At 41.9% G+C, this 27,398-nt stretch overlaps 1 protein-coding gene across 16 annotated transcripts; it reads right to left on the reverse strand.

The window, feature by feature from the left end:
- Positions 1-614: 614 nt before the first annotated feature.
- On the reverse strand, positions 615-25,718 carry LOC124005341 (upstream stimulatory factor 1-like). Of its 16 annotated transcripts, none has more exons than XM_046314521.1 (13): positions 21,759-25,711; positions 20,911-20,975; positions 18,828-20,262; positions 18,298-18,369; positions 18,103-18,191; positions 16,152-16,297; positions 15,885-15,998; positions 15,565-15,706; positions 15,270-15,324; positions 14,893-14,951; positions 14,672-14,778; positions 2,036-2,164; positions 615-1,523 (listed from the first exon to the last, which is right to left on the reverse strand). In XM_046314521.1, exons 4-13 carry the CDS (start codon positions 18,303-18,305, stop codon positions 1,434-1,436), a joined length of 939 nt encoding a protein of 312 aa, XP_046170477.1. In that variant the 5' UTR covers positions 18,306-18,369; positions 18,828-20,262; positions 20,911-20,975; positions 21,759-25,711; the 3' UTR covers positions 615-1,433. The 16 variants fall into 16 exon arrangements, with proteins under 16 accessions (XP_046170477.1, XP_046170487.1, XP_046170515.1 ...); XM_046314531.1 differs by having other exon boundaries at positions 18,828-20,021; positions 20,165-20,262; positions 20,911-25,711; XM_046314559.1 differs by having other exon boundaries at positions 19,915-20,021; positions 20,165-25,713.
- Positions 25,719-27,398: the final 1,680 nt, after the last annotated feature.

Raw genomic sequence — 27,398 nt, forward strand, 5'->3', positions numbered from 1 at the left:
GGAAAAGGTTTAGCTGAAATTCTAGAATTGTCAACTGGTATCCCCGACACGACAACTAGATGGAGCTGTACTGGTAGCCACAACCATACAAACCATCAGTCTGGACAAACCATCAGTATCATAACACCTGCAAGTATTTAATTGTACTGTGTACCATGTGTATTCTGCATATGACAAATAAACTTGACTGACTTGAAAGTAATAAGGGCGGCAGGTAGCCTAACAGATTTTTGGGTCAGTAACCGAAATGTCACTAGTTTGAATCCCAGAGCTGATAAAGTAAAAAATCTGTCCATGTACCCTTGAGAGCAAGGCATTTAACCCTAATTGCTCCATGGTTGGCGTTGATAATGGCAAACTGACTGTGAACCCACATATCCCATTCTCAGCATGGAATGGGATATGAAAAAAAAAACATTTCCAATTCACAAGTGTATAATACACACTTGTACATGTGTGAAATAGGACAAATACAAGCACACCCACATAATTATAAATCTCACTCTATCAGCATAGCTGAATTCAAGGTATATTGTCCACTCATGATAGTGACTGATAGTGAATACCATAAATGAATACCATTTAATTTTCAGTGTCTGTAAATAAACAAGATATTTCTTTCAGACAAATTTAATAGAAATGACAGCAAATCAACCTATAACACAAAATAATATTAGAGGCTGAAGGTTGTATTAATGTCAGAAATAGGTTAGTCCAAATTTTGGAAAACTAAAAATACACAAAGAACCATCAAATTCATTATTTGCTCAGTGACTGATACAAACTGATGGAGAACACCAGTGTCAGTCAGCTGGTAGTGAAACTGTCAACCAATAGAAATGGTGTTCGGTTCAGTCTAGCATTTAAATAAGCCTTTTCATAAAATATTTCATTTCAAACATAAAAGGCATCACATTTTTTCTTTCAAATAATGTGTGGCAAGAGCGTAGAAATACCCATATATGGGCAAGTTGTTTGAGGGGTCACAAAATACATTTGATTTCAAAGGTGATAAAGAACACAGACATGAGTATTATGCTGTGTAGCTTAAGTGTTTTTATAGGTAGGATGAATGTCCGTGATCATGGGGTGTCCATACAATTGTCAAGGAAGAAAACATCACGGAGGACATCCAAAAAGAGTGCAGTCCAGATTTGTTGGAAGCAACCCTCTGCATACAACCGCCTCCACTGACCAATGTTGTCGTATTCCAACAGCCCACAACATCCTAGACCTTGTTCGAATGCTTTCCAAATAAATCCATCCTAGATGAAATTACACATATAAGATGACTGGGTTGGTGTCATTGGGACCCTACGTTTCACCTCTCCAATCCCATACAGATCAGTTACTACCTCAAGTGAGGAAAGGAGGGTGTATTATTTTGGCAATTCAAACAGAGCCCTCGTACAGGCACCTTTGTCACTTCTCCTTCACTGTGGATCTACACCTGCTGCTCCCACAATGCCGTTCTGTCTCAGCTGGCTTCTCATCATCTGGTTCTTGTTTTTCCAATCATCAACCTGTGAGTGGGAAAAGGGAATATGTTAATGTGGTATGATTGTGAGTTGTCATAGTAACCCACATCACCAGCTCTTGACCAACACCGCTCACTCTGTAGCTCAGTTGGTAGAGCATGGCGCTTGCAACGCCAGGGTAGTGGGTTCGATCCCCGGGACCACCCATACGTAGAATGTATGCACACATGACTGTAAGTCGCTTTGGATAAAAGCGTCTGCTAAATGGCATATATTATTATTATTATTATATTATTATTATTATTATTATTATTATTACGATTAATGTAATGCATCATCGAGGTTTCTTTGGCTATGTATAGATCTTTAGCATGTTTGAGAGGATCAGTCTGAGCAAGTTGCTGCGGATGAATCCCTGGTCTACAGTTCCCCTGCAACTAGTAACTAGTCGTTATGTGGTCAAGGTTAGCAAATCTGTGCAGCACATTGCTCAGACAGATCCCTTTGAACATGGTGATTGTGTGTTTGAGTGGGAACAATCTGAGCTGCTGCAGTACCTCTTGTCTGAGCAACTGGTTGTCCATGCGTAGTCTCTCCAGATTCTCCAGGTCCTCGCCCAGTCTGGCGTTGCTCTGACGCAGCTCCTGGATGTAATCACAAGCCTTGGACAGGATCCCTCCTTTACTCTGTAGGGAACAGACAGGACAGGAGGACACCACACTGGTCACAGCACTGGCATCATGCCTTGATATATACAATGAACAAAATTATAAAACACAACATGTAATACGCTGTTTCATAGGCTGAAATAAAAAAATTACCCAGAAATGTTTTATACGCACAACAACAACAAAAATAAGCTTTTTTCTCTCAAATTTGATTACATCTGTTAGTGAGCATTTCTCCTTTGCCAAGATAATACAGCTACCAGACAGGTATGGCATATCAAGAAGCTGATTAAACAGCATTATCATTACACAGGTGCACCTTGTGCTGGGTACAAAAGGCAACTATAAAATGTGCAGTTTTGTCACACAAAACAATGTCACAGATGTCTCAAGTTGAGGGAGCATGAAATTGGCATGCTGACTGCAGGAATGCCCACCAGCGATGTTGCCAGAGAATTTAATGTTAATTTATCTACCATGCTTAGCTGCCTCCAACATCATTTTAGAGAATTTTGCAGTACGTCCAGCCAGCCTCACAACCACAGACGTGTATGCCGTCATGTGGGCGGGTGGTTTGCTGATGTCAACGTTGTGAACAGAGTGCTCCATGGTGGCGGTGGGGTTATGGTATGGGTAGGCATAAGCTAAAACCACGAACACAATTGCATTTTATCGATGGCAATTTGAATGCACAGAACTTCCAAGATGAGATCCTTAGGCCCATTCCTTTTAAGGTATCTGTAACCAACAGACGCAAATCTGTAGTTCCAGTCATGTGAAATCCATAGATTAGGGTCTAATGAATTTATTTCAATTGACTGATTTCCTCATATGAACTGTAACTCAGTAAAATCTTTAAAATTGTTGTATGTTGTGTATATTTTTGTTCAGTATAATAATAATAATAATGCCATTTAGCAGACACTTTTATCCAAAGCGATTTACATAGCTTGCGACAGACCACCACCGAGATAATCAATCTCTGTTGAGGGAAGAACTGACTTTTACATATTGTGTATATTTAATTATTCTGAACGCAAGGTCAATTCTTGCAAATGTTCTCAAAATACTTACTTTTATGTTCGCTAGCTGGACAGGCAAACACCGCTGGTACTAAACTGTAAACCAATCAAAACTTGTGTCGTATGCCCATCACGGTATCCTTATCTAAGGTAGTAGACACCTGGTGACATCTTGAGAGAGAGCTTTGTCCGACAAACTCCTCAAGCAAAGTCTTATTATTTATTTGTAATCTAACTATTTAGTTCTAGAAATGTGACACCCTCAATGCAAGCTGTGAAATGACTCCCAACTTAGAACACAGCAAGTAATCTAGTTAAAACAAATATATATATTGCTAGCTAGCAGGACCAGATAGTTTTATCACTAGATAGAATGTCAAATTCAAATAAAGTTTTATTTGTCACATGCGCCGAATACAACCTTGCTTACTTACGAGCCCTTAACCAACAATGCAGAGTTTTTAAAAAGTACAAAAAAATAGCTAAATAACTCTGAAAAATAGTAACAAAATAACAATGACGAGCCTATATACAAGGGGTACAGAGTCAATGTCCAGGGGTATGGGTTAATTGAGGTAAGAGCGTTTTAGCTATCAGTTTATTACAAGTAATTTGACTACACATATCTATAGGACAAGTAGTGTAAATCTAATAGTCATCAAGGCAGGACCCACTCATTTATTTCATACTGACAAATACGAAATCCCACATTAGCCCTGTCAATAGTTGGAGTAGGATGATTGCAGAGCACCCTGCCTCAGACTGTCAGGATGTTCATTTTCTAGCTCACAAACTACATTCCTTTGCTGTGATGATTTATTTGATGAATTCTTGTCTCTCACTTTTGTCTCACATGATCTATTATGCCCTCCTATGTCCTAGTCCCATAGATCAACCAAGTGCTATTCAACAAGCATTGACCGATTCACTCCTACTGCACTTTGAACTAGACCTGGCGTCACTATTTAGACATTGGGACCCCATATGAATACGCATTTACCTGTCGTCTTTTCTTTGTGGGATTTGTTTCGCACAGTCTACTGCATTTTAGAGTTGAAGAACACCAACCAACTATAGATACATGCTTGTCTGAACATGTTTATTCATTATCTCTCACTTGGGGCCAGGGCACACAAATCCTCTTAGCGAGAAGGGTGAATACTGAAGCATACATTGATGACAGTTCTACTCTCCATCAGAGGCCCAGACTTTTGACATAGATGGCAAAGCTCTCATTTCTGGACTGCAACATTGTAAGATTGTGCCCTCTGCACTTGATATACATTGACTGGTAGGTTACACTATATTTAGATACCTCAAATACTGCCCGAGACACCTTTGCCATTTGTCTTAGTTCTCAATAAATGGTGAAACACTATTTGTGATGGTGTTCTTTGTTCGAATATACAGTTTGAATGTACAGTATATGCATGAAACGTACATGTTAGTAGAATAATGAATGAATTGGCAAGACTTTGGCCCCCGCCAACTTTTAGATGTATAGTAGGAAAGTTAATAATTTAAACCACCTAAATACACTTGTATTAATTGAACATTTATTTCCCAACTGCTTTTTCTATAATCCTACCGGTTCTTTGTCATTTCCATACCTTATATTCCAATGCATCCAACACTGGGCAGCTGCTATTTGAGAACTCATCTGGTTTAGAAATCAATCTTTGGTAATCTTATTGCAGAGCACATTGTACAATTGTTTTTATTGAATATTGTTTTGCAAGGTATGCTATATGTGTAGGCTATGCCATATGTATTGGCTAATATACATATGAAAGCTGATTTTAAACCTCCATTCTAGCAAACATTACATATTTTTATCTACATGCTTTTATGTGGGTTTCTATGCAAAGATAAGATGGCGCTGACAGACATGGCAGCTCTGCTTCTAGATCCGAAGCAACTTTGCAGTATTTCCTTTTTTGTGTGTGTGTGTTATTTCTTACATTGTTAGCACATAAGGTTTTATGAGTTATTACATACAGCCGGAAATAACTTTTGGACATCAGTCAAACTCACCAGAATTACGACCAGGAATACTACTCCCGAATTGTATCCTTTGTTTGTACCCGACAGGGCAATTGAACTTATCCCCGAGGCTGCTCCAAGATGCCGCCGGCGGAGAAGATGTATTCGGAGTGGACTTCCAGTTCAACTCAGGAGGCAGGCACACCATCCACCACTTCTAAGTATATTATTCGCTAATGTTCAGTCTCTGGACAATAAAGTAGACAAGCTCATATAGCAAGGGACGGTAACAGGGACTTTAACATACTCTGTTTCACGGAATCATGGCTCTCTCTGGATATACTTTCCCCATCCATACAACCAGTTGGGTCCTCAGTACATCGCAAATATAGGAATAGAGAACTCCCCGGGGAGAAGCAAGGCAGTGGTGTATATTTCATGATTAACTACTCATGGTGTGACTGTGATAACATACAGAAACTCAAGTCTTTTTGTTCACTCGACCTAGGATACCTCACAATCAAATGCCGACCATATTACTTCCCAAGATAATTCTCTTCGGTTATAGTCACAGCCGTGTATATTACCCCTCATGCCGATACCACGATGGCCCTCAAGGAACTACACTTGACATTGTGCAAACTGGAACCCATATATAGCCTCTGAGGATAACATTGACGTACAGTGGGGAGAACAAGTATTTGACACACTGCTGATTTTGCAGGTTTTCCTACTTACAAAGCATGTAGAGGTCTGTCATTTTTATCCTATGTACACTTCAACTGTGAGAGACGGAATCTAAAACAAAAATCCAGAAAATCACATTGTATGATCTTTAAGTCATTAATTAGCATTTTATTACATGACATAAGTATTTGATACATCAGAAAAGCAGAACTTAATATTTGGTACAGAACCCTTTGTTTGCAATTACAGAGATCATACGTTTCCTGTAGTTCTTGACCAGGTTTGCGCACACTGCAGCAGAGATTTTGGCCCACTCCCCCATACAGACCTTCTACAGATCCTTGTCGCTGGGCAATACGGACTTTCAGCTCCCTCCAAAGATTTTCTGTTGGATTCAGGTCTGGAGACTGGCTAGGCCACTCCAGGAACTTGAGATGCTTCTTACGGAGCCACTCCTTAGTTGCGCTGGCTGTGTGTTTCGGGTCGTTGTCATGCTAGAAAGAGCCAGCCACGACCCATCTTCAATGCTCTTACTGAGGGAAGGAGGTTGTTGATCAAGATCTCACGATACATGGCCCTCATCCATCCTCCCCTCACTACGGTGCAGTCGCCCTCTCCCCTTTGCAGAAAAGCATCCCCAAAGAATGATGTTTCCACCTCCATGCTTCACTGTTGGGATGGTGTCTTGTTGTACTCATCCTTCTTCTTCATCCAAACACGGCGAGTGGAGTTTAGACCAAAAAGCTCTATTTTTGTCTCATCAGACCACATGACCTTCTCCCATTCCTCCTCTGGATCATCCAGATGGTAATTGGCAAACTTCAGACGGGCTTGGACCTGCTCTGGCTTGAGCAGGGGGGCCTTGCGTGCGCTGCAGGATTTTAATCCATGACGGCATAGTGTGTTACTAATGGTTTACTTTGAGACTGTGGTCCCAGCTCTCTTCAGGTCATTGACCAGGTCCTGCCGTGTAGTTCTGGGCTGATCCCTCACCTTCCTCATGATCATTGATGCCCCACGAGGTGAGATCTTGCATGGAGCCCCAGACCGAGGGTGATTGACCGTCATCTTGAACTTCTTCCATGTTCTAATAATTGCACCAACAGTTGTTGCCTTCTCACCAAGCTGCTTGCCTATTGTCCTGTAGCCCATCCCAGCCTTGTGCAGGTCTACAATTTAACCCTCATGTTCTTACACAGCTGTCTGGTCTTGGCCATTGTGGAGAGGTTGGAGTCTGTTTGATTGAGTGTGTGGACAGGTGTCTTTTATACAGGTAACGAGTTCAAACAGGTGCAGTTAATACAGGTAATGAGTGGAGAACAGGAGGGCTTCCTAAAGAAAAACTAACAGGTCTGTGAGAGCCGGAATTCTTACTGGTTGGTATGGTAGGTGATCAAATACTTATGTCATGCAATAAAATGCTAATTAATTACTTAAAAATCATACAATGTGATTTTCTGGATTTTTGTTTTAGATTCCGTCTCTCACAGTTGATGTGTACCTATGATTTAAAAAATTACAGACCTCTACATGCTTTGTAGGTAGGAAAACCTGCAAAATTGGCAGTGTATCAAATACTTGTTCTCCCCACTGTATACACGGACATGGTGACTGAGTTCATCAAGAAGTGCATAGGGGATGATGTTCCCACTGTGACTCCTAAAAACCTACCGAACCCGTGGATAGATATCAGTAATTGCAGAAAACTGAAAGCGCAAACCACATTTAACCATGACAAGGTGACTGGGAATAAGGTCGAACAGACAAAACGTCAGTATAGAGACAAAGTGGAGTCGCAATTCAACGGCTCAGACACAAGACGTACAGTGGCTCTTCCTTTAAAAGTTGCGTTGTACTGCAGCACACCTTGCGGGCTACTGCAGAATCCTATGGCACGTTATAAGTGTCAGCCATTGTTGCAATTGATGCTAGTTAGTGCTAGTTTGACCACCAGAGGGCATCTGAGAAGCATTTGACTTTTTTTAAATATTGGCTGTTCTAGAGAATTTAAAACCTTTTTTGATTTTAAGAAATGTATCTTAATTAATTTGATTAATATTATGGTGTTTCTATTCGAAGAAAAACAAAACCCTGTACAATGTGACTGATCAGGAGTAGGCTACTAAGAACAAAATAATCCTAACATTTCCACAACCTAATTGTAGGCTAACCAATACCCAAATGGAGATTCAGTGAAAATAAAAAATATCATTGATTTATCAAGACCAGTCCCCATGCTTGTCTCAGAGCAGCACGAAACGGTGCTGAAATAGTTGACCACACACGGGTAGGCTATTACTTCAAATCCTATTGCTTCTATCTTCAATATGCTTTAAATGCCACAATGTCACACATAATTGAACACACACCATTATTCAAACTCTGAGTAGGGTAATAGGAGGTGATCTGCACTGCATATTAAACTGGCATTCTTATTGCTATATTCCACGCGTTACTGTATCTGTTTCGATCCTCTTTCTTTCTCTCTCTCAAAACACACTAACTTCAAATCAAGTCAAATTATATTGGTCAAATACACATGGTTAGCAGATGTTATTGCGAGTGTACCGAAATGCTTATGCTTCTAGATCCGACAGTGCAGCAGTATCTAACAGGTAATATCTAACAATTCCCCAACAAAACCTAATACACACAATCTCGTAAAGGAATGGGACAAGAATATATAAGTATAAAATATATGGATAAGCAGTGACAGAGCAGCTAAAATGCAATAGATAGTAAAGAATAGATAGGGAAGTATACAGTATATACAGTGGGGCAAAAAAGTATTTAGTCAGCCACCAATTGTGGAAGTTCTCCCACTTAAAAAGATGAGAGAGGCCTGTAAATTTTCATCATAGGTACACTTCAACTATGACAGACAAAATGAGAAGAAAAAAATCCAGAAAATCACATTGTAGGATTTTTATGAATTTATTTGCAGATTATGGTGGAAAATGAGTATTTGGTCAATAACAAAAGTTTCTCAATACTTTGTTATATACCCTTTGTTGGCAATGACAGAGGTCAAATGTTTTCTGTAAGTCTTCACAAGGTTTTCACACACTGTTGTTGGTATTTTGGCCCCTTCCTCCATGCAGATCTCCTCTAGAGCAGTGATGTTTTGGGGCTGTTGCTGGGCAACACGGACTTTCAACTCCCTCCAATGATTTTCTATGGGGTTGAGATCTGGAGACTGGCTAGGCCACTCCAAGACCTTGAAATGCTTCTTACGAAGCCACTCCTTCGTTGCCCGGGCGGTGTGTTTGGGGTCATTGTCATGCTGAAAGACCCAGCCATGTTTCATCTTCAATGCCCTTGCTGAAGGAAGGAGGTTTTCACTCAAAATCTCAGGGTTCATGGCCCCATTCATTCTTTCCTTGACACGGATCAGTCGTCCTGGTCCCTTTGCAGAAAAACAGCCCCAAAGCATGATGTTTCCACCCCCATGCTTCACAGTAGGTATGGTGTTCTTTGGATGCAACTTAGCATTCTTTGTCCTCCAAACACGACAAATTTAGTTTTTACCAAAAAGTTATATTTTGGTTTCATCTGACCATATGACATTCTCCCAATCTTCTTCTGGATCATCCAAATGCTCTCTAGCAAACTTCATACGGGCCTGGACATGTACTGGCTTAAGCAGGGGGACACGTCTGGCACTGCAGGATTTGAGTCCCTGGTGGCGTAGTGTGTTACTGATGGTAGGCTTTGATACTTTGGTCCCAGCTCTTTGATACTTTGATACTTTGGTCCCAGGTCATTCACTAGGTCCCCCCGTGTGGTTCTGGGATTTTTGCTAACCATTCTTGTGATAATTTTGACCCCACGGGGTAAGATCTTGCGTGGAGCCCCAGATCAAGGGAGATTATCAGTGGTCTTGTATGTCTTCCATTTCCTAATAATTGCTCCCACAGTTGATTACTCCAAACCAAGCTGCTTACCTATTATAGATTCAGTCTTCCCAGCCTGGTGCAGGTCTACAATTTTGTTTCTGGTGTCCTTTGACAGCTCTTTGGTCTTGGCCATAGTGGAGTTTGGAGTGTGACTGTTTGAGGTTGTGGACAGGTGTCTTTTATACTGATAACAAGTTCAAACAGGTGCCATTAATACAGGTAACGAGTGGAGGACAGAGAAGGTTCTTAAAGAAGAAGTTACAGGTCTGTGAGAGCCAGAAATCTTGCTTGTTTGTAGGTGACCAAATACTTATTTTCCACCATAATTTGCAAATAAATTCCTTCAAAATCGTACAATGTGATTTTCTGGATGTTTTCTTCTCATTTTGTCTGTCATAGTTGAAGTTTACCTATGATGAAAATTACAGGCCTCTCTCATCTTTTTAAGTGGGAGAACTCCACAACATGGCAGGTTGGCTTGTTTTGGTGGCTGAGCGCTGTCCTCAGATTATTGCTTGGTATGCTTTCGCTGTAAAGCTTTTTTGAAATCTGACACAGCGGTTGCATTAAGGAGAAGTTTATCTATAATCCTATGCATAACACTTGTATCTTTCATCAAAGTTTATGAGTATTTCTGTAAATTGATGTGGCTCTCTGCAAAATCACTGAATGTTTTGTTGGCAAAACATTACTGAACATAACGTGCCAATGTAAACTGAGATTTTTGGACATAAATATGAACTTTATCGAACATAACATACATGTATTGTGTAACATGAAGTGAGTGCCATCTGATGAAGATCAAAGGTTAGTGATTCATTTTCTCTCTATTTCTGCTTTATGTGACTCCTCTCTTTGGCTGGAAAATGGCTTTATGTTTTTTGTGACTAGGCGCAAATCGTTGGATTAACAAGAAGTTTATCTTTAAAATGGTGTATAATACTTGTATAATACTGTATATATAATACTGTATAATACTTGTTTGAGGAATTTTAATTATGAGATCTCTGTTCTTTGAATTTGGCGCCCTGCACTTTCACTGGCTGTTGTCAAATTGATCCCGGTAACGGGATTTGATCCCTATGAAGTCCCTACATCGCAAGGTGGGGAAGATTTTTTGTAATATAAACAGGTCGCTCTCCGCCCGATTCTCCGCCAATGCCGCACGATTCTCCACCAATGCCGCATGACTCTCCGCCAATGACGTGACTCTCCGCCAATGATTAAAAGTTCGAGGATTGAAGGACTCTAAAATTAATATCTAAGGGGCATTTTACATTAGGGAAAATCTGGTCTGTGAGAATATCTAATGGGCTTTTATATAATTATTAACAAAGTGATTATTATTAACACTGCATTATTAGGATGCATTATGATAGTAAGATATTACCCCACTCTTCCACCAAGGCACCTGCAAGTTACCGGACATTTCTGCGTGGAATGGCCCTAGCCCTCCGATCCAACAGGTCCCAGACGTGCTCAATGGGACTGAGATCCGGACTCTTCGCTGGCCATGGCAGAACACTGACATTCCTGTCTTGCAGGAAATCACACACAGAACGAGAAGCATAGCTGGTGGCATTGTCAGGATGAGCTTGCAGGAAGGGACCCTCCACCTAGATCCCGCTCCAGAGTAGAGGCCTTGATGTAACGCATCACCCCTGGTGAGAGAAAACCGTGACTCGTCAGTGAAGAGCACTTTCTGACACGTTGTTGCCGGTGATGTCTGGTGAGGACCTGCCTTACAACAGGCCTACAAGCCCTCAGTCCAGCCTCTCTCAGCCTATTGAGGACAATCTGAGCACTGATGGAGGGATTGTGCGTTCCTGGTGTAACTCGGGCAGTTGTCGTTGCCATCCAGAATAATTTTGCACGCCCAATTTTTCAGTTTTTGATTTGTTAAAAAAGTTTGAAATATCCAATAAATGTCGTTCCACTTCATGATTGTGTCCCACTTGTTGTTGATTCTTCACAAAAAAATAGTTTTATATCTTTATGTTTGAAGCCTGAAATGTGGCAAAAGGTCGCAAAGTTCAAGGGGGCCGAATACTTTCGCAAGGCACTGTACATCTTAAGAATATAATAACTTTTTTAAAGCTTCCAAAAGCATAATCAGTGCGCTAACTCCCCCTTCCGGTGGTCTGGAGCAATGAAGCAGTGACGCAGGGTAACGTACTAAACCACAAATTACCTCTAAATCCCAAGGCATAATCTCAAAACTTTAAATTGAGGAACCACTGCATGTGGCAGGGTCTACAGATAATCACTGATTACGAAAGGAAAACCAGCCATGTCGGACACTGACGTCTTGCTCCCGGACAAGCTGAACAGCTTCTTTGCCAACTTTGAGGATAACACAGTGCCATCGATGTAGTCGACTCCCCAAGGATTGTGGACTCGTTCTCCATGGCCAACAAGAGTAAGATATTTAAGCGTGTTAACCCTCACAAGGCAGCCGGCCCAGACGATATCCCTAGCCGCGTCCTCAGAGCATGAGCAGCATCCCAGTCTGCTGTCCCCACTTGCTTCAAGATGTCCACCATTGTTCCTGTACCCAAGAAAGGTAATTGAACTAAATGACTATCGCCCCATAGCACTTACTTCTTTCATCATCAAGTGCTTTGAGAGGTTAGTTAAGGATTATATTACCTCCACCTTCCCTGACACCATAGACCCACTTTGATTTGCATTCCACCCCAGGTAAGAAACAACACCTCCACTTCACTGATCCTTAACACAGGGGCCCCACGCTCAGCCCCCTCTTGTACTCCCTGTTCACACATGACTGCGTGGCCAAACACACCTCCAACTCAATCAAGTTTGCAAACGACACAACAGTAGTAGGTCTGATTACCAACAATGACTAGACAGCCTACAGGGAGGTGGGGGCCCTGGCAGAGTGGTGCCAGGAAAATAACCTCTCCCTCAACAGAACTAAGGAGCTGATCATGGACTTCAGGAAACAGCAAAGGGAGCACGCCTCTATCCACATCAATTGGACCGCAGTGGAGAAGGTGGAAGGCTTCAAGTTCCTTGGCGGACACATCACTGACAATCTGAAATGGTCCACCCACACAGACAGTGTGGTGAAGAAGGTGCAACAGCGCTTCTTCAACTTCAGGAGGCTAAAGAAATTCAGCTTGGCCCCTAAAACGCTCACAAACTTTTACATATGCACAATTGAGAGCATCCTGTTCCGCCACCTGGTACGGCACCAGCACCGCTCGGAACCGCAGGGCTCTGCCCAACACATCACTGGGGCACACTGCCTGCCTTCCAGGACACCCAATGTGCTGTAGGAATGCCAAAAAGATCATCAAGGAGTTAAATCACGAGCCACGGCCTGTTCAACCTGCTACCACCCAGAAGGCAAGGTCAGTACAGGTGCAGCAAAGCTGGGACCGAGAGACTGAAAAACAGCTCCTCTCAAGGCCATCAGACTGTTAACTAGCCATCACAAGCCAGCTAACACCCGGTTACTCAACCCTGCACCTTAAGAGGCTGCTGCCCATATACATAGAATCACTGGTCACTTGAATAAGTAATGTTCACATACTGCTTTACTCAGTTCATATGTATATACTGTATCCTACATGTATTTTGTTTAATGCCACTCCGACACTGCTCGTCCTAATATTAATATATTTATTAATTCCATTCTTTTACTTTTAGATGTGTGTATTGTCAGACACTACTGCACTGCTGGATCTAGGAACATAAGTATCTGTACACCCACGATAACATCTACTAAATATGTGTATGTGACCAATAAAATTTGAGTATACAGTTCAAAACAAGTTATTTCCATGACAGCCTGACCAGGTGAAAGCTATGATCGCTTATTGATGTCACTAGTTAAATCCACTTCAGTCAGTGTAGATGAAATGGAGGAGACAGGTTAAAGCATTCTTAGCCCTTGATATAGTTGAGACATGGATTGTGTATGTGTGTCATTCAAAGGGTGAAAGGCCAAGACAAAAAATGTAAATGTCTTTGAAAGGGGGTATGGTAGTAGGCGCCAGGCACACCGGTTTGTGTCAAGAACTGCAACGCTGCTGTGTTTTTTACGCTCAACAGTTTCCTGTGTTTATCAATTTTTTATTCAACCTTTATTTAACTAGGCAAGTCAGTTAAGAACAGGGTTTGGCCGGCAGGGATGTCCTTGTCCCATCGCGCACTAGTGACTCCTGTGGCAGGCCGGGAGCAGTGCACGCTGACACGGTCGCCAGGTGTACGGTGTTTCCTCCGACACATTGGTGCGGCTGGCTTCCGGGTTAAGTGGGCATTGTGTGAAGAAGCAGTGCGGCTTGGTTGGGTTGTATTTCGGAGGACTCTCGACCTTCGCCTCTCCGAGTCCGGACGGGAGTTGCAGCGATGAGACAATTGGATACCACGAAATTGGGGAGAAAAAAGGGTAAAAAAATATATATATAATATTATTATATGTTATTCTATTCTTTTGAAAACACATTTTATTTGTCTTGTTTCATACGACCTGCCAAATCAAATTAATAATGGATTTCTTTGTGATGGTGTATATCAATGGATTTATTAAAATAGACTCCCGCCCACATATGCACACCCCTACTTCCTCTCCTCACCCGCATGCATGTGGGAGGTACAAAAGGCTTATGCCGGCAAGAATGTGGTAAAAATGGGCATGTTTGAAAGTGGGGTTCATAGAAACATTTCCCACATTTTAATAAGTTCTACAGGCAACATACTGTAATTACTGTGTGAGCGCATTCATCTTAGGTAGCTAGGTGAGAAAACTGCTTTTTAGAAGAAAAAAGATGTAGTTAACTGAAGTTTTTTAAGGGAGAAGGGGGGTGCTGTGGGAATAATCAATGAAGAAGAACTAGAAAGAGAATCTCAGAAATGCGTCCATGTGAAAACGTATACCAGTTTAATAAAATATGAAGACTTGACTTGAGTACCTGGGAACTCACCTGCCCATTCTTCGTCGCATCCAGGGTGCAGTCTGGGATGGTTTTGGACAGCTGGACGATCCAGTTGTTTATCTTATCTCTGCGTCGGCGCTCAACTGGGGACCGATTAAAAAGGTTATAAAATGTCTTGGACAAATATAAAACAAGACTTCACAGATCAACATCCTTGAACATTTTCAAAGTCACAGTACTGCTGTATATTCAAGTACCTTCATTGTGTTGGGCTCGTCTCTTGTCATCTCTAGATGTACGAGGAGGCTCTGACTTGCTGTAGAATAGAAAAAGAGGATTCAAAACAGTAGCCCAATGTACAACATGTAGACCTATCACCACATTCACCAGGTATTAAATACTATTGGCAATGTCATGTTATTTTAACTATGGTCGTGTTCATTAGGTCACGCAACAGAAAACATTTTTTAACATTTTGCAATGGGAAACCAAATGAGCTTTTCTTATTGGACAACCCCAGTTCCCTTGATGAAGGCCCGAAGGCCTAGTCAGTGATGGGTTATGTAATATCATAACCTGGATAGAGAGGATGTGATGTTATGTGTTAGATATCTTTGTTGAGGGTGCTATGGACCTCTGGTTTGTTCCGCCAAACACGTCCTGTGGGGACATCATCACATATAGCTGACCTGGAAGACACAGGGCACTATTAAGCAAACAGACAATGTACAGATTGACTGACTATCTCAGCTGGCCCAAATTCTCCACCTTCCCCTTGGCCCAACCCTTCGGTTTTTGCAGATCTGAAGTTTCCTGATTAGGTATAACCGGAAAAGTGCTATCTTGCTTACATTGATAGATATGCCAACATTGAAGGATGGGGCAGGGAGCTAATTGGGACATGTTTGAATGACATAATTTCAACTGACCAGTGGATGTGCTCTGAGTGAGCAGTGTTTCTGGCGCTTGTACATTCTCAACCATGGTAGTCTGTGTGGCATCAGTGACAGGGTAGTAGTAGTGAGTCTCTGAGGCTTCCCCCTCCAGTCCCTCAGACTGGGAAAATACCGGCTGACAGACAGACAACACACGACAGATATTTTAGATATCAACAGATCCAACTAATGAAGAAATGATGGGTGAAACTTCATCAAGAGACGGACTCCAGCCAAAGGGGATGATATATGTGAGACAAAGCAAACTTGTGCATTTTATGTGTGTGTGTCTCAACACCCTCCAAGGGTTGTACCTGTGTGACAGTCTGTGTCGTTGCGGGGAAACCCGTCACCACGCTAACAGCAGAGGCGCCGTCTGTCTGTCCGTCCACCTGTCCATCAGACACCTGGATCACCCGGTACGTCACCTGAACGGAGGGGGGTGGGTCAGTAAAGGGATGGCTAAGACAGAATCTGGGTCTTCAACCTTACAAATGTGCAAACATCGAAGGTTTAGGGCCAAGGGGAAGGGAGAAAATTGGGACAGACTGAGTGTGTGTGGCATGCAAAGTCCCTTCTACCTGCCCTGAGGGAGGGTACAACTCCCCTACCGGCAACCCGCCTCCTTCGGTCTTGAACAGGTACTTGATTGGTTGATCAGACGAGAAGGTGGCTGCAGACTGGATGGTGGTGATGGCAGTTGGGTCGTCGGCCGTGGCAACAGCACCTGAGGGCGAGACCGGAGCGTCTTGTAGTTTTTGTATTCTTATTTTATTTAAAGTCAGTTATGAAAAAAATTCTTATTTACAATGACAGCCCACCCTGGTCAAAAACTCTCCCCTAACCCGGACGACGCTAGGCCAATGATGCGCCGCCCTAGGGGAAGCCCGATAACAGCCGGTTGCGATACAGTCCAGGATCAAATCCAGGTCTGTAGTGATGCCTCGAGCACTGACTTGGACCGCTGCGCCACTCGGTCCCCCAAAGTAATAAATCAGATAAACCTGACTAACCAGTTTTTACGTTAACATTAGCAGGATTTATGAGAGACAACTTGGCAGAATTTTTTTTTGCCCTAGCACTACACAGCTGATTCATATAATAAACTAATCATCAAGCTTTGATTATTTGTATCAGCTGTGTAGTGTCAGGGCAAAATCCAAAATGTGCACCCCTTGGGGTCCCCAGGATATAGTTTGGGAAACTATAGGGCCTAGGCCCATGGCTATGACAGCATGTGTACTTGCATAGATCACAGCCTGAATCATTTCAGTAAACACACATCACATTCAGTGAAGCAATGCAAAGAACGTATATAGTTTACACTGAACAAAAGTATAGAACGCAACACGTAAAGTGTTGGTCCCATGTTTATGATCTGAAATAAAAGATCCCAGAAATGTTACATATGCAAAAATGTTTTATGTAAACAAATTTGTTTACATCCCTGTTTGTGAGCATTTATCCTTTGCCAAGATAATCCATCCACCTGACAAGCTGACTAAACAGCATGATCATTTACACAGGTGCTGGAGACAATAAAAGGCCACTAAAACGTGCAGTTTTATCATACAGCACAATACCACAGATGTATCAAGTTGAGGGAGTGTGCAATTGGCATGCTGACTACAGGAATACCCACAGGTGCGGTTTCCAGAGAATTGAATGTTCATATCTCTACCGTAAGCCACTTCCGGCGTTTTAAAGAATTTGGCAGTACGTCGAACCGGCCTCACAACTGCAGACCACGTGTATGGCATCGTGTGGGCAAGCGGTTCACTGATGTCAATGTTGTCAGAGTGGCCCATGATGGCAGTGGGGTTAATGAATGGACAGGCATACCGTAAACTACAGACAATGAAACACATTTGCATTTTATCTATGGTAATGCACAAAAAAAACATAATGAGATCCTGAGGCCCTATTTTTTTATTCTTTTTTCAAGGTATTGGGTGACCAACAGATGGGGCGGCAGGTAGCCTAGTGGTTGGAGCGTTGGGCCAGTAACCCCCCAAAAAAACAAAACACAAAAGGGTACAAATCCCCTACCGGCAATCCACCTCCTTCTGTCTTGAACAGGTCCTTGATTGGCTGATCAGACGAGAAGGTGGCTGCAGACTGAAAGGTTGCTGGATTGAATCCCCGAGCTGACAAGGTAAAAATCTGTTGTTCTGCCCCTGAACAAAGCAGTTAGCCCACTGTTCCCTGGTAGGCAGAGTAAATAAGAATCTGTTCTTAACTGACTTGCCTAGTTAAATAAAGGTTAAAATAATCTGTACTCCCAGTCATGTGACATCCATAGACATCCATAGAGGCCTACTACATTTATTTCACAATACTGGATTTCCTTTTATTTAACTAGGCAAGAACGAATTCTTATTTACAACGACGGCCTACCGGGTTAACTGCCTTGTTCAGGGAAACGCTCTAATCACTAAGCTAACATATCGCCCCCAATTGCAACTCAGTAAAATCAATAAACGTTGCGTTTATATTTTTGTTCAGTCTATAACAAAAGTAGTTAATTCTCACCATTATGATAAATCATAGAATACTCTCTATGGCGCTCACCTTCATCGATTATGGGCACGTCAACGTCGTCATCCGGGCTCTTCTGCTGCCTGTGGTACAGGGGAGAAGGCGGCAACAGTCAGCCAATAGTTAACTGGACAACATAAAACAAAAGGTTGATTGTCCATTGATGAAAGCTTTTTCTGCCACACTTACCCCTTCATCTCGGTTTGCTGCTCTATGCCTTTAAAAAAACAGCAGCGGCGATTCTGTTCGCCACAGTTTCACCTATAACGTTATTTACCAGAATCAAAAAATTAGGTCTATATTGAAACCAACAATGAAAAACATTGCCATGTTTATCTCGCACTGTAACGTTAACTGGCTTGCTAGATAATTAAGTACTCGATACAGTCCACAACAATTACGAATTAGCTAGGCACCCCTTGTAAATATATATATTTAAGCAGTATTAATTGACAAATGAGTGTGTGATGGCAATATGTTATAGCTACGATACCTATTCAAATTCAATCCTAAACCTCAAACACTGGACGGCAGGGCTCGAAAATGGTTAGCTAGCTATCTATCGTTAGCAATGTAAACAAGGCAAATGTGCTAGTTAGCTTGCAAACAACCATTCCGTGCTAGAATTCGTTAGAAAAGCAAGGGAGATTTCCCCAAATCGCTAGCTCATCATACCGAACCATTTAAAGAGTATTTAATCCAATTGAAGTCAAACTAACCCATAAATATTGTAGCGCAGCTCGTCCACCCATCCATAAAACAAAGATTATCTATTATATTGACAAGATAGTCGAGTGACCGCTCTACATGTCGTCAAAGATGGAAGCCATGTACCGATTTTTTTAAATAACTAACCCAAGACCGATCACAGCCTGTCGTTTCCAATATAGTAATAGCTTATTTTTGTAGGTACTGACTCTGCCATGGTGCGTTGTACATAGCCTATTGGGGAAATTAATTGTGTTTTTGTAAGGGTTTTGGATAAACGCCAAATATAAGGTATGTGGTAAACATAGGTTTAGGATAACTTCTTGTTCTATGTTCATCTTCATCAGCCAACATCACTTTTTGTGAATTTTGAAGCACTTATGACATTTTTAAAAAGCACAAAGGCTAAATAATTTATAAAGTTAATGTTAACTAACTAAATATCAAACTTTTAAGATCTCCTAAACCTCAGACCTAATTTTTGGCATAAATCCCCAAACCCTATTCTTTCCCCATTAATTTTCCACATAGGAATTGCTGAACAAAACAAAGGTAATTCATTTCTGGGTTTCATTATTATGAGCTGTATTGAAGCAAATTAATCATGGCGGCTTTTCCACTGCACTGCCGTGATTTTCACAGTTCCTCTTTTTGTTTCCAATTGCTCACGGCCCGCTTGATTCCTGGAACCAAGCAGGATATTCAGCCTCGTTTGATATCTTCGATGAGGTTTAAAGGTGGTTGGCATCCAACAAATGTTGCACTACCAACTGCACTGGAGTATAACTCCCTAATACTTTGCTTGGAAAAAACCCACCTCCACTAAATCCACAAATGTAATCAACAAGGCTCCATTTTCGGCATGTCAGAAAAATAGTATGAAGCTAGCAAACTTAATGATGGTGTCATGCTTGGCCACACAGCCGTGGGTGAACAGGGAGGACAGGAGGGGACGAAGCACGCTCCCCTGAGGGGCCCCCGTTTTGAGGATCAGCGTGACAGATGTGTGGATAGCGCAAGGGCTGAGGGGGTAAAAAGAACATGTTTGGACTGCAGCCAGTGAATCTTCCCCTTCAGTTGGTCCACTTTCACATTTACCGCTACCCCAGTAATCACTGCTTTCAATGGCACCCTTTTCGTGAGCGCAAAACGATTCACATATCTTGTCCCCGGTCATTTGGCTCAGAGTGCCTGCTCCCTCTGACCTGCAGGAACACAAATAATTATCACAAGACCACTTTGGGTTACTTTCACTGATTCCACAGCACTCAACTCTGTTTTCACCCACCCTGAAACCATAAATGGATAAGCCAAAAGGCTTACCGTTTGTTTGATATCTGGTACTAACCTCAAACCAAGTAGGCCGGTGGGTGGGGTTACAAATGGCCGTACTCAATGATTGGTCTCACGCAATGATGTCACAGTGTTGCAAATGTTGTTAATACTCTGAAGCAACACAAACAGGCACAGACACATGTGTACAAACACACATATACACATGTAAACATAGATTTGTATATATGTGGTAGTAAAGTATGGGCCTTTGGGCACACACTTAATATGTTGTGAAATCTGTTGTGAATGTATTGTAATGTAAAACATTTTTTATCTGCCTTAAATTTTCTGGACCCCAGGAAGGGTAGCTGCTTCAAAGGCAGCAGGGAATGGGGATCCATAATGAATACAAATACAAATTGAGACAGTGGCTCCATTTTCAAAACATAAGGTAAATCTGATTACAAACAGTGCAGCTACACTAAGAAATAACTCTAAAAATGAATAATGGAGGCAACAAATTGGTCAGTTGGAGATGTTCAAGGCTTTTGAGCATCTGGGCAGACTCCAGCATGGTCCATGTACTTTTTGGCCAATTAATATTTCCTATTAGAGGACAAGATAAAAATCGAGTATAGAGGATACTTCCTATTTCTGTAATCTCGGCAAGGCCTAACAAAAGGAAATTCATAATTTTTGTAGTTTGGGTGGGGGGGGGGATAGATGTCAACTCATTTTCTCTTTTATGGTTTCAAAATGAGGCATTGAGTAAGAGAAAACAAATTACTACAAAATGTATCACTTTTTTTTTATTCATACCTGGAAGTAGATGCCCCATGTTGCAATAATATAATATTCACGGTGCATAGCGGGTCTGGGTTGAGCTGCAGTGTCGGCAGCACAGAAGACAGGATTAGACATTTATGTGACAGGAAGATAAAAATATTAACGTTACCTAAGATGTTTAAATAATCATGAAGTAAGCATGCCAATAGAACGAACTCAGTAACAACTGAACAAAGTTGGCTTGCACTAACTGGCTAGCTAGCTAGCAGGCTTGCTACCTGGCTACTGGCTATAGTCATGCTAACTAGTGGATATTAGTTTGTCCCTCATACTAGCTAGATGAAGTAAGTCTCTCAACGTTAGTCTCTCAACCTGCTGCAAGATAAAGCAGCCTGGCCAGAGGTACCTGCTGTAGAAAGGGGAGATTTCTACATTAATTACTGTAGCTAACTTAGCTAGATCTTCAGTCAGGCTGGTGATTGACTAAGTAGGCTAATAATTAACAGTGTTTACTGTAAATGGTAACCTATCTGGCCCTTTGCGTAGCTATTTTCTTACATTCAATACAACAATATCCAGTTAAGCTACAGTCAATGCTGATATTGTGGGTGTGGGGGTTCAGAATGTGCCCGCAGGAGAAAGACACAGTATGGTGTCTTGGAAATTTTCATTAGGGACTCAGTCAAACCTAAATTAATCATCCTTTATTATCAGCAAGCTGGAGAGGTTCCAACAAACTTAATACACCATAGCACACGTTGGTCGGGAGCTCTGCCGGGGCAGTTCCATTATTTCTCTTATATACTGCTTTCACAGACAAGTTATAATTGCACAATTTACATTATTAATCATTAATTCGTCATTAACGTTTGGTTCCTCACAAGGCTTATTCTCTCCAAGCTGAGACCTTGAAACTGAGATATCCCCTTTGGTTCCCAGAACAATGTTCTGGAAGTACTGCCAATTGGTCTGAGGAGGAGGTCACAGTCACCTGCACAAACCAAGATAGAGGGAGAGGAGATGTTGTTTACAATTCAATGCTATCTCTAGAGACAACAACATTTTCCCTCACATTGCCTGTTTTATCGTAACATTTTAAGGTAACATATTGGCGACCTCGCCACAGAGTTACAGGGTCAGGGAGTCAGAGGGCTAATCCTTAGGGAGAAATCCCAACCACCCAGCAGACACAATCTGGTGAGATTTGTATTGAAGCAAGACAAAAACAAAACAAACAAAAACAACAACAGCAATACACTTCTTCATATAAAAGACCTTATCCTTTACCCAATCAAGCTCTCTGTCTGTAAGGTGTCATAGAAATTCATAGTACTGAGAGAGACTGTCATTTCTTCAAACAATCAGCTTCATTTAAAATTGATTAATTATTGCAATAATGAAGCTGTTCGACACACACATTGAAGTGTGTGTTGCCGAGAGTTTAGCCTTTAATGAAAAAAAAAAACAGTTATTATATAGGGGACCCAAAAATGCTTAGTATTGGCTGGTTACACCCCCCCCCCCCCATGCAGATCAGGGGGCATCATAAGCTACTTCAGGTACACCCTGTTGTTATCCGGGGGCTCCCGAGTGGCACTGCGGTCTAAGGCACTGCATCTCAGGAGGCATCACTACAAGACACCCTAGTACGAAACCAGGCTGTATCACAACCTGCCGTGATTGAGAATCCCATAGGGCGGCGCACAATTGGCCCAGCGTTGTCCGGGTTTGGCCGGTGTAGGCTGTCATTGTAAATAAGAATTTGTACTTAACTGAATTGCCTAGTTAAATAAAATACTAAATAAACTAAATCTGCATCTGGTGCCATTTCCCAGATGTCAGGATGATGAGGATCAATGAGGGTTTTGTTCTACTCCTTCAGGCTATCTCTGTTACACCCACCACATCTTGTCTATGGAATGCAGACTGTAACTCTTTTGTCAGCTCAAGCCTCAGATGCCTAACTCAGAGGTCAGAAGTCATTCAACCCCATAAGTGAGGGTTTCTTTCCCTTTTCTTTCCCTGTACTTCAGACTCTTTAAAAAAAAGATATTTCAAACATTTTGTGTACCAGGTTTACATTGGGTTTTTCAGTACATTTCTTATCAAGATAATTTACATGTGTGCAACCAAAACCCGGACAATAGATACTTCAGAAAATGTAATGTGTGTGCCAACCCGTGAAGAGCCCACTAAAACACAATAAATCAAACACCACTAACAAATAGGTTGTTTGTGTGTGGGTACTGGCGTGTGTGGTAAAATGCATGGTAAAAATAAACAAAATGGCCATCTTGTTCAGGAAGTCTTGATTAAACCATGTGTATACAGAATCATACTTCAGACACATCAGATGATAGTGTAATGTAATATATGATATTGTCCAGTTAATAGTAAACAATTCCAGAGACCCTTTCTTGTAATCTTGTCATTTTGACCTATTGCATTGACATATGTTCTGTAATGACTGTCCCTGTGACATCAACTAGTCAAAATATGAAACCTGTTGTTTAACAAATCTGTGAAGTCCTTCAAAAAGTTAGTGCTGGCTTATCAACTCGATATTCGGTACTAAAAACATTTACTTGGATCTACTTAAATTCTGGATACAATGCCACGTAATGGAAACAGATAGTAGTCAAAATATGAAAATATATTGTTTTATATTAAATTACATTCTTAAATCACTGGTATTACCCAAACTATAGAATTGAGTGGTAATAATTGGAAATGGTCAAAAATGTATCATTATTCATTCCTATGTCCCAAATGTCCCCTGTGTCCTTTACAAACTGTTTGAGGTAACCTCTACTGGATCGTTTTTTTACACTTGTTAGGAATGATGCTCTCAAAGTGTGTCTCCCATTTCCCTCGTGTCATGTGGTATTATCTTTCTCTCTCTTCCTCTCCAGGATACATTAGGGGGAAGTCGTTTTCGGTTTAATTCAATGTTTAAATTTGCTTCAAGTGTGGTTTGGACTGAAAGTTGACAGATGGCACTTGTACGGAGGGATGTGTGTGGGGGAAGGAAGTACATAGATGGAAATGCAGTCACCATCCACTTCAGATAGCATTTCTTGTTTTTTTAGGCCTGTTTAAAACATTTAAGGTAACACACTTTGATTGAAGTGTGACACAGGCTGTATTGTTATGTATATCTTGGTACTGTATGTACAGTAAGGTATCCAATATTGTTAAATCTGACATGGTTTGAAGTTACCATTGTTAATCCTGCGTCAAGTCTCATGGTTGAAATGTACCAGTGTTGTACCATTTTTTTTATCCACTAGATGTGAGAGTTTTTCTGTACCTCTCGCGGCATGACTTATTCATTATTTGACATTCTAATAAATTAACTGTTGACATTCTAATAAATTAAGTTGACTCCTCCTTATTTATCCCGCCCCCCAGAAAGACCATCATGTAAAAGCGCGGTGATCCTTATATATAATCATCCTATCCTGCCACAATGATTCAAAACCTGCTCTCTTATTTGTACATAGAGGTTATGGGGAGGGCCAGTGGAGTTCAGTAACTGATCTTAACATAGATCTTGGTAGTGGTGGTCAGCTAGTGAAGAGGTCCCTATGTATTCACGTCACATAGTGTAGTCGTCTCCCTACTGAATTTGAATCGTGGAAAAGCCACATTAAAAAAATGTGTGAGCCAAAGAACTGTCAGTGCTGGAGGATTGAGGGGGAAATAGTTCCTGATGGCGATGCTAATTCTGACAGTTCAGCATCACCACCGGCACCTCCACTAGCTAGTAGGCCTACAATTCTCTTCCTGTAGAACCATAAAATGTAAGGATGGGAGAGAAGGAGAAGTGTTTTAAGTAGGATGTATATAACTGTGATGGTGAGAAATGTTTTGCTGTCTGAATAGAGCTGTTTCGACCCTTTGGGAAGAACTAAACTTGGTTAAGCTTCTCTAGTGTCCGTGAGTTATTTACTCTGAAAAATAAGAACCTAACAGTTGGCGTTGTCGGCAGGATTCACCACGATTTTTTATCAAACCAAAGAGTCCAAATCAGTGGAACAGGAGCCGGCACAGCAATAAGGTAGGCAAGTTCCTACACCTGTTACCACTCTTTTTGACATCTTGGGGAGATGAGAATCGTAGGCTGAATAATTATAGGATACGGACTTAGGAAGCCTGAGTTTATTTAAAAGGCCCATAGTGTTATTACCTGTCATAGATTTATAGTAAAAGGTAAGTCCCGGAATGTAAGCCCAAACAGGTTGGTACCTGTTTAGAAGGTAAGTCCTAGGGGATAAATCCCAGTGGGTTAGTACCTGTGATTACTATACAAAAAAAGGGTGAGGCCCGGAAGGTAAACCTGAGCAGTTTAGAATCTGCAAAAGGTAAGTCCTTGTGGGTAAATCCCAGCGGGGTTGGTTCCCTGCATAATCTAGAAAGGGGTGTGAGCCTAGGTGTAGTGGCTGTGAAGCAGCTAGATGTGTGGATCAGTAGAGAGCAAACAAGCAGTTGGTACAGGACTATCGGGATGTGAATTGATGAACGATAGGATAAACAAGCACTAATAAGGTACAAAAGTGTCCAAATGATTAATAGACTAGACTGTTATTAATTAACGCTGGGGGGTGACGCTGAGACAATAAAACAAAAATGTCTTCTAAAAGACCAGGATACACCCGGGGAGGGAGGAAAAGAAAAGGAAATGTTACCATAGTCTTAGAGCATGGGTGTCAAACTCTGGCCCCGTGGGCCAAATTTGGCCCGCGGGTTAATTATATTTGGCCCGCGAGACAATACCAAATTACTACTAGAGCTGGCCCGCCGGTATTATATAGCGCATTCACCACTAATACTACGAATCCCATAATGCTCTGCTGTTTTCGCGCGCCAATCAGGACAGGACCCAGAAACGCTCTCTCCTCTGTGACAGTAGTCATAGCAACATAGACGCTACAACTGTCAGCGAGCTAACCCTTCCCAAAAATGGTGAAAAGAAAGGCAGAAAACAGGAGCTTTCTGGACAAGTGGGAGGCAGAATATCTGTTTACATATGTAAAAGACAAACCTGTTTGTCTTGTTTGTGGAGTCAACGTGGCTGTAAGTAAGGAGTACAACATTAGACGACACTATGAAACGAAACACCATGACAAATACAAGGACCTGGAAATGACTGAAAGGAGCCAGAAAGTAGAGGAGATGAAAGGAAGTTTGGTTTCACAACAGAATATGTTTAAAAAAGCCACATCACAAAGCGAGGCTGCTGTAAAGGCTAGTTATATAGTGGCAGCAGAGATCGCAAAATCATCAAGATCGCAAAATCATCATGATGAAGGTTTGTGACCTCGTATGCCCAGAGAAAAAACAAGCATTTTCAAACATGAGCCTGAGCAGGAACACAGTAGCTGATCGCACATGTGATCTTGCCACCAATCTGTATGACCAGCTGATGGAAAAGGGAAAAGATTTTGTTGCGTTCTCCCTCGCTGTGGATGAGAGCTGCGACGCATCTGATACTGCTCAGCTGTCAGTCTTCATCCGTGGAGTGGACTCAAATCTGTGTGTTACGGAGGAGCTATTAGGATTCAAATCAATGCATGGCACAACCACAGGAAAGGAAATCTTTGAGGAGGTTTCCAAATGTGTAACTGAAATAAAGCTGCCGTGGGATAAACTCGTTGGATTAACGACAGATGGTGCGCCAGCGATGTGCGGTAAAAAGAGTGGACTGGTGGGCATGGTTCGGGAGAAGATGTGGGAAGAGAACTGTGCAGGTGAGCTAACTGTTTACCACTGCATCATACATCAGGAAGCACTGTGTGCCAAAGCCCTAAAGATGGAACATGTTATGACCACAGTAACACAGGTAGTTAACTTTATAAGAGCCAAAGGTCTAAATCACCGCTAGTTTAAATCTTTTCTGGAGGAGTGTGGTTCGGAATACGCAGACGTGCCGTATCACACAGGTGAGATGGCTAAGCAGAGGAAAAGTACTGAACAGATGTTTCGAGCTGCGTGAGGAAATATGTCAATTCCTGGAAACCAAAGGGAAGGATACAGCAGAGCTCCGGGAGCAAAAGTTCCTGTGTGAGCTGGCCTTTCTCTGTGACATCTCGAGCCATCTCGATGCGCTGAACCTGCAGCTTCAGGGGCGGGGGCGCATCATCACAGACATGTACGCTGCAGTGAGGGCCTTCAAAACTAAACTGTGCCTGTGGGAGAATCAGATGCTGCAAGGAAACCCTTGCCATTTTCCCTGCTGCCAATCCATAAAAGCGCAGATCTCTACCGCCGTGTTCCCATGCGCACAGTTTGCTGAAAAACTCAGTGTTCTCGCCGCTGAGTTTAGCCGGCGATTTGCCGACTTCGACGCCCAGAAATGCAAGTTTGAACTGCTTAGTAATCCCTTCGCAGTTGATGTGGAAAATGCACCAACCAACATCCAAATGGAGCTGATTGAACTCCAGTGCAACGACACGCTGAAGTCAAAGTATGATGCTGTGGGCGCCGCACAGTTTCCACGGTTCATCCCTGACACAATGCCT

Source organism: Oncorhynchus gorbuscha, linkage group LG02, assembly GCF_021184085.1.
Source record: "Oncorhynchus gorbuscha isolate QuinsamMale2020 ecotype Even-year linkage group LG02, OgorEven_v1.0, whole genome shotgun sequence".
Classification (NCBI taxonomy): Eukaryota; Metazoa; Chordata; class Actinopteri; order Salmoniformes; family Salmonidae; genus Oncorhynchus; species Oncorhynchus gorbuscha.